We start from the raw sequence: 10,998 nt of genomic DNA, 5'->3' as shown, positions 1-10,998 counted from the left end.
CAGTTATCGTCAACATTCGAGAATGTCGGCATATCGATAAGTGATGATAAAGATAGTGCTAGTGCTGGTAATGAATTGGCTACTATCGAAGATGATAATGGAATTACTACAAATTAATGTCAATTGGGAACTCCACCTAATGGGACTTCAAATGTTACCGATTTAACACCATGTAGTAGTATTTTTGGAAAATTTACAGATTTGAACGTATTAATAACACCCGGAACATATAGGAGATCTTTGCCAAAAAATAAAGAGGAAAATAAGGATGATAGTTGCGAATAATTCATTTTTTAACCGTCAAAATGGATATTGGACTGAACATTATAGTTTTGCAGTGGAACATCCAAGGATTTATAACACATAATTACGCTCTGGAAAATCTAGTTTCTAAACATAAGCCTACAATTATCGCACTTCAGGAAACACACATTGTGTCAAGAAATTTGAAATTTTTACACCTTCCCGGCTATAGAATTTTTCACCACAACAAGACCGACATTTATAAGGAAAGTGAAATAGTATTGACAGACCAAATGATTAACGCTATAGGAAATTTTAATGATGGACATCATTTACTTGTTGAGGATTTAAATTCACAGAATCCCATTTGGGGTTCTCAGAATTTGTCACCTAGTGGAGCTCTCTGGGAGAATTTTGCTGATGACTCTGGTCTGGTAATTCTTAATGATGGCTCTCCCACAATTCTTAATACGAGGAACACATTGACTGCTATTGATGTTTCAATGGCAAATTCTGATTTTGCTCCCTGTCTATCTTGGACAACGTTAAGTACACCGGAAACTGGGGATCATTTTCCCATAAAAATAAGCAATAATAACCAGACATACAAGAAACGCTTTCATTCAAGTTTTTTAGATTATCAGGCTGACTGGTCACTTTTTTCGATGAAGGTAAATAGTGTTATGATGGAATTCCCTGAATCTCCGAATGTTAATAAAGAAGCAGCTCAAATTAAGAGAATTATTCGGAAATCTGCAGACGAGACAATACTACAGAGTAAAATTCTTCGTTCAAATAATTCCCCAGCTTGGTTCAATTCCTCTATTGCAAAATTGATCAAGAATAAGAATAATGTATTTAATCTCGAAAATAGCAAAGCGCCAAACATGGAGTAATTTTTTAAACTCTCTCAACCCGATGTTGGATGTTAAGACTCTATGGTCTAGAATAAGGAGTATTAGAACTGAGGAAAGATGCAATTTTTCATCGTTGATGACGCTGTTATTTCTAATCCAGTTGACATTGCGGATAAATTTGCTCAAGTTTGGTGTGCAATTGGTTCAGACGACAATTTTGATACTAATACCATATTGAGAAAACGTACTTATATAAATAAATTTGAAGAGAACATGTGCCACCAGAATACTTTTCTTTCCGAGGAAATTTCCAGGGATGAACTTGGGCAGGCACTTAGCAATGTTAAAGGAACTACACCATCTATGGATAGGATCACATATTCGATGATAAAAAATGCTCCCGAACCCCAGCATTTTCGAATTGTTAAACTGTATAATAAAATTTTGCAAAATGGAATATATCCACATGATTGGAAGGTTGCGCTGTTGTCACCTATACCGAAACCAGGGAAAAACCTAAATGGGACAGAAGGTTAACGACCAATATCATTAATTCCTGTATTATCGAAATTATTGGAAAAGATAATGACTAGAAGGTTTTGGCGGAGAACAAACTACGTAAGAATTTATCGAAAGGAAAGCACAGTATAGTACTATCTGAGGACATTCAAAAGGCGTTTGATCGTGTGGTCTCAATATTTGTTCTTGATGAGTTGCGTGATTGGGGTGTACCATTACCAGTCATTAAGTTTATCTATTCGTTTTTGTGTAATCGTCAAATTAAGGTGAAAATTGATGGACACTTATCACAACCATATAATCTGCATAATGGCATACCCCAAGGGTCACCACTATCCGTGGTTCTTTTTAACATCTATGTGAATTCTTTGGCCAGATCTGTTCAGAGTGTGCCTGGAATAGATGTTATTGGTATATATGCAGATAATATTTTTGCTTTGGCATCAGGAAATCATGATACTATTTCTAATAATATTAGATCATTGAATGAGAATATACAAAACTGGGCTTCTTTTCGTGGAGCAGTCGTACCGGAACAAAAATCAGATTTGCTGCATATTTGTAGAAGAAGGAATTGTTCTCCACCAGCTATACAATTTGGAGACATTCAATTACAGTGCAAAGATGAACTAAGAATCCTTGGTATAATGTTTACGAGAAATTTATTGTGGAACTGTCATATTAAATATTTGATTGCCAAACTGGGTAAGATTAATAACATCCTGAAGTTAATATGTTCTAAGAAGAAGGGCCCCCATATTGAAACAGCTATAGACATCTGCAGATCTTTGGCACATGGTTTAGTCCAGCATGGTATAACGGTATATGGATGGACTTCGAAAACTAATATCGGAAAATTGAATGCTGCCCTGAAAAATTGTTTTCGAACAGCTACCGGTAACATCTCTGCCATGTCTTCGAATTGAATCGAAATCACCAGATTTTTACACATTGCTTCATAGAAGATCAGAATGGCGGCTAGATCTATTACATATCCAAATGATGGTCTGCATGAAACTTTCTGGCAAAAAATTGATTCTGGTCATAAAGGAAATATTTGTGGAATAGATAAGATCATTTTTTTATTTAAAAGACTTGGAATACCTTTACCATCTAGGCCAAGAATAGACTTTAGTTTATACTCTCACAGAAAATCTAACACCAGTCCGGACATTTTTAAGAAAATGGCAATAGAAAAGATTTATAATTTTTCTGCTAATGTTGAACTGTATACGGATGGATCCTTTCAAGATGGAAGAACATTGTACTCAGTGGTTCAACGCCAACCCGATTCGAACTGGGTGGTGGTCAAACAGAGCCAATTACCTCCATATTCTGGTATTTTTTCAGCTGAACTTGCTGCAATCATTGCAGCAATCTATCATGCTGTAGAAAAATTTTGTACTGACAGCTTATGTGCAGTAATGGCTCTATATAACAACAAGAATGGGTCCTATTGTAACATTCTAAACAATCCTACTATACATCAACCATTGCTTATTCTGTGGGTGCCTTCACATTTGGGTATAATATAAAGTTGCAAAGGAAGCGATTAATATGCCACTGATAACGGAAATGCCATGTTTCAAAGTTTGTATTACCAACATCTTTAAACATACCCAATTGGATATATTAGAACGGGAATAGATAAATTGTGGTTGTTTTCTGAGGCAGCATAATCCGTGTCTTTCTGGGCCCATTTACCATCATGAGTATTCCAGGCTGCAGTGTATCCTGCTCGCCCGAATTAGAGTAGGAAAGTGTTTATTCAAATCCCGCCATAATTTTGAAAATTGTAGTCCTTTAAGTTGCTGTCATTGTGGAGTGGTTATCAATGTCCCTCACATTCTTATGGATTGTCCTGTATCCAGATTGTCGGAGCCACTTGAACTTATTTTGGATTGTTCTAAACCTCGGCAAATTAATAGAATTTTAAAATCTTTTGCTAAACATAATATAATGGATATATTATATTTTTTTTTCATTTTTAATTTTAATTGAAATTGTAATAATATACTTTTAAGTTAAAAGTATATTATTACAATTACAAGTTAAAAGTTTTAACTTTTGTATTTCAAATAACTTTCTTTATAACTTTATGAGCTGAACCTTCTATTTATTTGCATTATTTTAATGAATTGTTATATTAATTTTAGTATTATTCTTTTACCATTATTATTAAATGTACATATCTTGATAGAACGCGCAATATGGTCTTGTTACCCTGCGCTTATTATTATATATTTAATATATTTATGTATTAAGTATATTTTTGATAAATAAATAAATAAAAAGCAAACTGAACTTCTATTTCATTAAAAAAATAAACAACTTTTTAAACTCCATACAAAAGAGATCATCCTAATGGATGTATTTACATATTTACATGCATATGTATGTACATATAACAACCCTGAATAAAGTAAGTGTAAATGAGCTGTAAGTGTATCCTTCTACTGTCGTCTATCACTCACATCTTGTCTATTTTTTGCTTAATTCGTGTTTTGGTAGTTTGATTACTACAATATCGATCAAACAAACACTTAGGCTTTTGGTTATTTATGCACCATCAGTTTCAGTTAAATTTGTGATGAAATTTGCTTCAAACGGTTTATTTCTAACAGTAAGCTAAAGAATAACACATCATTCATATAATCTTATAATACAAATAATTACTATGGATGATCGAACCATTGACTCGATATTTGCTGGATCACTGGAGTCGCTGCCTCCTGTTAGTTCTAAAATTGTTCGTATTTTTACTAGTTCTACATTTACGGGTACGTATAGTTTTCGAAATACCAAGACCATCAAAATTATTGTTGCGAAATTATATGAATGAAAAAATAGATACAACGATGGAACGTAATTCGTTAATGGCGAAATGTTATCCCCGCATCAAAGACTATTGTCGCGAAAAACATGGTTTGGAATTTCAGGCATGTATAATTATTACTTAATGATTACATCATCACTATTTTGTTGTTGGAACCTCGTACATGTCTAGGTAGTGGATATGCGATGGGGAGTGCGTGACGAGGCTACAGATGATCACATGACAACTGAGCTGTGTATGCGAGAAATAAAAAATTGCCAAAGGTTATCTATGGGTCCGAATTTTGTGGTATTTTTGGGTCAAAAATATGGATATCGACCAATACCGACATATATTGTTTCTTCAGAACTGCAACTGATTTGCGAAGAATTGACATCAATGGGCGTGGACCGTGCCCTATTGGATTTATGGTATAAAAAGGATAGCAACGCTGTACCACCGGTGTCTGTACTTCAGCCAATTTCTTCGATATTGATTAATTTTAATAATAAACGAGTACCTAAGCTACAGGCAGAAGATCAGGCCATCTGGTGGGATACTTTGGGAAAAATGCAAAAATTGTTGAGAAAGGCAGCTGCTTCTCTTGGAGCTAGTGGTAAAATGAGTAAAGACGCAGTACACAACTATTTCATGTCAGGTAAGAGACGTGGCAATACTAACGATGTAGATAGTAGTGATTAAGTATAATATAATATTGATTATAGTGATTAAATATAATATAATTGATTTTGAGTAACATATTTATGCTTTGGTTAGTAACTGAACGCGAGGTCATAAATGGCATTTTGAATGTCAAAAATACAAAAAACCATTGCCTTTCATATGTCCGTTATATTAACAATATTAACCTGCAGAATTTGAAGAAGGCCTCTCTTTTTGTCGACATTATAAACCGAAGTTTGGATACTGAATCAGCAAAACTTTTAGCCGATTTACGAGACAATCGGTTGCCAGCAAAAATTGAATCCAGTAACTCCCAAAAATATACCGTAGAGTGGATCGGCCGTGAAGGCCTTGATATCGAAACACATGAGGAGTATCTTAATCATTTTATATCACACTTTTATAAAAATATTATCAAATTAGTTGATAGAGCTATGCGCAAGGAAGACTCCAGTGCACAGGGACAGATAGTCACTGAAATCCTTCAGCATTTGCACGCTTGTAACAATTCGGTTAAGGTCTTCTATGGACGTGAGGAAAGTCTAGAACACATCAAGCGTTATATGCTGGGGGATTCAGATAAACCACTTGTCCTTTATGGCGAAGGAGGTTGTGGAAAAACATCACTTTTGGCTAAAAGTGCTGCACTTGTAGCTACAGAATGCACTTGTAGCTACAAAAGACCAATAAATATAATACGTTTTTTGGGAACAACCCCTGACTCGAGCGCATTAACACCAACTCTAATATCGATTTGCCAGCAGGTGGGTGGTTAGTTGTATATGCAGCATTCGATAGCTCATAAATATATTCAAGCCTATATCGATATTGCCATACATATTTGTGTATTCCTCCATGTTATAGATTTCCTACAATTACATGTTGCCTTTTGAAAATATTCCTGATGACTTGGTACCTTTAACAGCACACTTTAAGCAATTATTAACTTATGCTAGTGAAAATCAGCCTTTGACGTTATATCTAGACTCGGTTGACCAACTAACTGGTACACAAGATTCAAATAGTGTTTCCTGGATACCTACCCGGTTGCCAGTACACTGTAAGGTAAGTGGGTATTGCATGAATTGTCGGATACCAAGCCTACCTCCCCCCTTCTTTCCCTGGAATATCGAACTTAATCAAAATTGGTTGTCGGCAATATGATTCAAAAGTATAAGTTTTCCCAAATTGCTTGATCTGTGCCTGCTAAACTGGGCTAAATCTAAATTGTTAATTTATCGATGTTGAGATGGTGGTGGGTGGGTAAAGTTTTGTAGGCTATGGTATGGAAAAAATAGGTCTTGTTTTAAATATTTACTTTTGTTCTCCTAAAATTATCGGCCATGAATTTATATTAGATCATAATATCATGCGCAAAAGAAGAAAACAATCCTGTTGTATCCCAAGAATATCATGTCTTGCGCAAAATGATTGATGTGGAGGAGAATTTCATAGAGGTCACAGCATTAGGTGAAGATTTGGCGATGAACGTCATTAAAATGTGGATGAAAACAGCATGTAGAGATCTTAATAATTATCAGTGGCGATTAGTTGCAAATGCGATTAGCAAGTGTTCTTTACCAATTTTCGTAAAGTTAGTGTTTGCCGAAATATGCCGTTGGCGCAGTTATACTCGTCCTCAAGAAACCCACTTGGCTAACAACGTTATGGACTCAATTATGATGTTGTTCGAGAGAATTGAGAAGCAGCATGGTCGCATCTTGGTATTTCATGCTTTAGCATACATTACAGCTTCGAAGTCGGGATTGTCTGAAAGTGAGCTAGAAGATTTGATATCGTTGGATGATAAAGTTTTAGACGATGTTTATCAATACCACTTACCCCCCGTTAGACGGATTCCCCCTTTGTTGTGGACACGTATACGTAACGATTTACCCAATTACCTAAGCGAACGAGAGGCTGATGGTGTCAATGTAATGAACTGGTATCACAGGCAGTTTCGTGACACTGCAAAGGAGCGATATTTCAAAAACATGAACATGGCGATGTATTTCCATTCTATGATTGCCGATTATTACTTGGGTATATGGGGCGGAGGAGTACCAAAGCCTTTTAAGTTTACGGAAATACAAAGACATCGTTTTGGTCTCACGGAAAAGGAGGGTTCAGCTGACCGTAAAGTACCAATACAACCTTTGGTATTTACAAGTAAAGACGGAAGTTCCAAAAGATACAATCTTAGAAAGGTGAAAACGAATACATTAACCCTAATAAAACATTTAATATTTTCTCAATGTTCTTGTCCAAATATACAGTTTGGTGAACTTCCGTTTCATTTTGTTCGATCACGTCGATTTAAGGATCTGTTTGAACATGTACTTTTTAATTATGAGTGGCTACATGCAAAGCTTTCTAGTTGTCCACTACAAGCAGTTTTAGCTGATTTTGAAGATGCTTCATCAAACACAGAAGACAAAGAAGCGAAGCGAGAGCTGATGTTAGTAGCAGATGCATTGCGCTTGGGTGGAGCTATTTTGGCTGTGTATCCCAATATGTTGGCTCCTCAGCTAGTCGGACGACTTTTACCGGAAATTGGAGGCAATGCAAACATAAAAATGTTGTTGAGAGCATGCGACCATTGCGGTCCCAAAGACTGCGCACTAATACCGGTCAACCATTGTCTCCACACGCCAGGAGGACCCCTAAAGGTTTGCCTCTAGTTTTATATGTTTTCAGATTTTGAATTTAAAACCAAATACTTTTCAAACTCTTAAGTATTCCCTTGAAGGACATCAATTTGCAGTGTTTGCTTTTCGCTTAACCAGTGATATGCGCTACATGGTATCTATATCGACTCATTTCATAACATTTGATTTGTCAACGTCAGATTTAACTCGAGATGTTAACCCAGGAATAGAGGGAATAATGCAACAACTAGTTTTAAGCCCTGATAATAAATGGGCCGCTGCCTATTCCAATAACAATCAAACTGTCCTGTTAAATATGCTTTCGAGTGAATTTGTGATTATTAATTCTCCATTCGAAGAATGCGATGGACCGATTAGCAGTCTGTATTTGTTAAATCAATGGTAATGATATTAATTAATCAGTGATAACTAGTAATAATTTGTATCAATGTATGTATAGTTTATTCATAAGTTGCAAACTGAAATGGGCCCAATTCGATATGCGCGGAAATCTTGTGGAAATATTTGCAACACCTGGAAATTGCATTGGATGGGAAATTTTGCACATAGAATTTACAACGCCAGCTGAATATAATCTCATCTTTTGGTCTGGGTCAATTAACGAGTCACGCTTACGTTTCGATTCGCACAGAAACGAACTTTATACAGCACCTCTTTATTTTTTTAGTGCTCTAGCCCTTAATAAAAATCGAACACAAATTTATGGATGCGCAAATGAGGATAATTATGAAGTTAGTGTTTATCGATTTGAGGAATCGAATGATAATTCGTCTATTGAATGGATATTAGAAAACAAGCTACCTCGCTTTGAAAACGATGAAAAGGAAATGTTACTCCAGCTGCGTTTAGATCAACAAGATCGCATGCTTTTGGGAACAGCCGGAAAAGGCTTCGTAATTTGGGATTTTGGAGATGCAGATGGAAACCGATTGAGCGATAAATCTATGTATCTAGCATTGCCGCATGGGGTGAGGAACATCACCACCAAAATAATGGAATCAAACTCCATAATGACCAGTTCAAAGCTGGACTATGCAGTAGCGGGTGTCCGAAAAAACCTTTATGTATGGTGTTTGCACACCCTGCAACTAGTTAAAGTTTTAGATGCTCACTTTGGCCGCATCATACAACTTGAAGCATTAACTATCGGAAATTGGAATAATGTGGTCACTTCATCGATTGACCGCTCCGTCAAAGTATGGAATATCAATAACATATTCGAAAAAGTGCATGTAATAGATCGACATGAACTACAAATTGATAATATCAGGTAATTATTATTAATTCCACCAGTCATTTCTTGTGGTAATCCTTGAAAATTTTATTTTAGTTTATCTGAAGTAGATTTGGCTGTAACAGTCACTCGAAGTTGTGTGGGAGTTTGGGAGACACGAACCGGAAGATTAATAACTAAATTAGCGGATAGCCCTTTGGGGGCCATTGTGACACACGCTGAAATAACACCCGATGGACGGTACATAATTTCCTCCGAAACAGGCAAATTTCTTATATGGAATCGAGTTTCCGAGCAAGTTATCTACCGTGACGACCAACCGGGAATTCAACAAATAACGTTTATGGACTACGGTTATAAAGTAATGATTGTTTCGTGTCCGAACATAAATCAAAAAGAATTAAAAGAAGGAGAAGATACAAATCGTCTAATGGCCACCACAACAGTAAGAACTGTTCCAGGTACGATTAGAAAAAATGCCAAATTGTTTTGTTATTCAACCGTTTATCCTTAACAGAGGGTTCCATATTATTTCGATTTGAATATCCTATTCGAATGATCCCCGGATTATCTTTTCGCCAAGCAGTAATATCAGCCGATGCCGCCTACATAATTGTATGCACTGTAGACAAAAACAATAAAGATTGCCTTGCGGTCTATAGTGCTACAAATGGAACTTTCATTTCAAAAGTTCTTTTGAAAAGCTGTTCTATTAAGGAGGTAGTCTCATTAGTACCTATGCCGCACAAGGCCAGTCAAGTAGCTGTTATAAATAGTGAAAAGGGCAGTATTATGGATATAAAAACAAAGAAACATATACGTTCCATACCAAAATGGGGAGGCAGTATCACAAAAGATGGAAAGTACGGCATATATGCCCCTTCTAGGGGAGGTCTAGAAATGTTGGAACTACGTAAAGGAACTACCGTTAAAACATTCATACCTAAAGTGGCCGAGGGTGTATTTTCAGTTATATGCATTTTTACTGAAAGTGATGAATACGTTTGCTATTATCACAGTGGTCGCAAAACCATACGAGTCTTTCGTACCTCAGATACCGAAATGATTGCTAATTACCGTTTACAAGCAGAATTGACAGCCATTAAGAGTACAAAAGACGGACGATGTATTGTTTTGGGCACAGTTGATGGATGCATGTCATCTTTAGCCATTGTAGATCCTAAAAATGATGGCATGATAGAATGGTTGAATGCGTTACCATCAAGAGATGAAAACTGGAAGGCGAAGCTGGCAAAAATGAAGGCAAAAGTTGGCTTTAAAGCAGCTGTACGTGTCGCCACAATATCCTCCAGACTGGATAATCAAAAATTCAAAAACAAAGATTTGAAAGATGATGTCAAAGCTGACAACGAAATGGAAAATACAGAACTTATAGGGGAATAAATAACACTGTGCTTGAATTTAATACTTATTTTTTCTATCAATCTAGGCAACCTGCGGGTTAAACTAATTCGAGTACGCTGAAATTTCTAAGGACCAATCTTTAGGTGAAAGATTAGCGATTAAATTAAAATTAATCCTCAAAAGTTGTTTTTGAGTACTCAATTAGTTAATTTTGTTTGCAAGTTTAAGCGCCCAATGGAGGCGGTTTAAACTTGAGCAAAAAATTAAAAAGTGTAAACAGCAGATGCAAAAAACTTAATACAATTTTTATAAAAATAAACATTAAAATGTTAATTTTATTTTTTAAATTTTAAATTTAAGTTTTCATTAATTTTCATATTAAATTTACAATTGTCTTCTTTTTTATAAAACATGCATTGTTTTGATAACAAACAGTGACGTTTTCTGTTGTTTTGTATGGTAACACTGCGAAGTTTAATCTTGTACTCAAAAACATCAAATGGGATTAACATCAGATTAAATTTATTTTTAGATTAACTAATCTGATTGGCATTTGATTGCCAACTAAAAAACCCGCTCTAAAACGACTGCGCGATAAATTTTTTTAGTTTA

General features: G+C 35.6%; 1 protein-coding gene across 1 annotated transcript; it reads left to right on the top strand.

Moving 5' to 3' along the window:
* The first annotated feature begins 4,283 nt into the window (after positions 1–4,283).
* Positions 4,284–10,630, top strand: LOC119605176 (NACHT and WD repeat domain-containing protein 2). Its single transcript, XM_037958141.1, has 11 exons — positions 4,284–4,399; positions 4,470–4,558; positions 4,627–5,092; positions 5,212–5,882; positions 5,983–6,183; positions 6,477–7,325; positions 7,395–7,787; positions 7,855–8,168; positions 8,227–9,057; positions 9,118–9,482; positions 9,539–10,630. Exons 1-11 carry the CDS (start codon positions 4,297–4,299, stop codon positions 10,423–10,425), a joined length of 5,169 nt encoding a protein of 1,722 aa, XP_037814069.1. The 5' UTR covers positions 4,284–4,296; the 3' UTR covers positions 10,426–10,630.
* Positions 10,631–10,998: the final 368 nt, after the last annotated feature.

Source organism: Lucilia sericata, unplaced genomic scaffold, assembly GCF_015586225.1.
Source record: "Lucilia sericata isolate MDLA Ls3-8-SP2 unplaced genomic scaffold, ASM1558622v1 Contig000014F_arrow, whole genome shotgun sequence".
In the NCBI taxonomy this organism is placed as follows: Eukaryota; Metazoa; Arthropoda; class Insecta; order Diptera; family Calliphoridae; genus Lucilia; species Lucilia sericata.
The sequence above is the reverse complement of the archived record's forward strand: the minus strand, read 5'-3'. Positions and strand labels throughout refer to the sequence as shown.

Bases quoted from the DNA above. Each gene is read 5' to 3' on its own strand.
- LOC119605176 (XM_037958141.1), top strand. From the start codon at position 4,297: ATGGATGATCGAACCATTGACTCGATATTTGCTGGATCACTGGAGTCG. The intron at 5,093-5,211 runs GTAAGAGACGTG...TGCTTTGGTTAG, and splicing joins ACACAACTATTTCATGTCAG to TAACTGAACGCGAGGTCATA. The intron at 5,883-5,982 runs GTGGGTGGTTAG...TCCATGTTATAG, and splicing joins TAATATCGATTTGCCAGCAG to ATTTCCTACAATTACATGTT.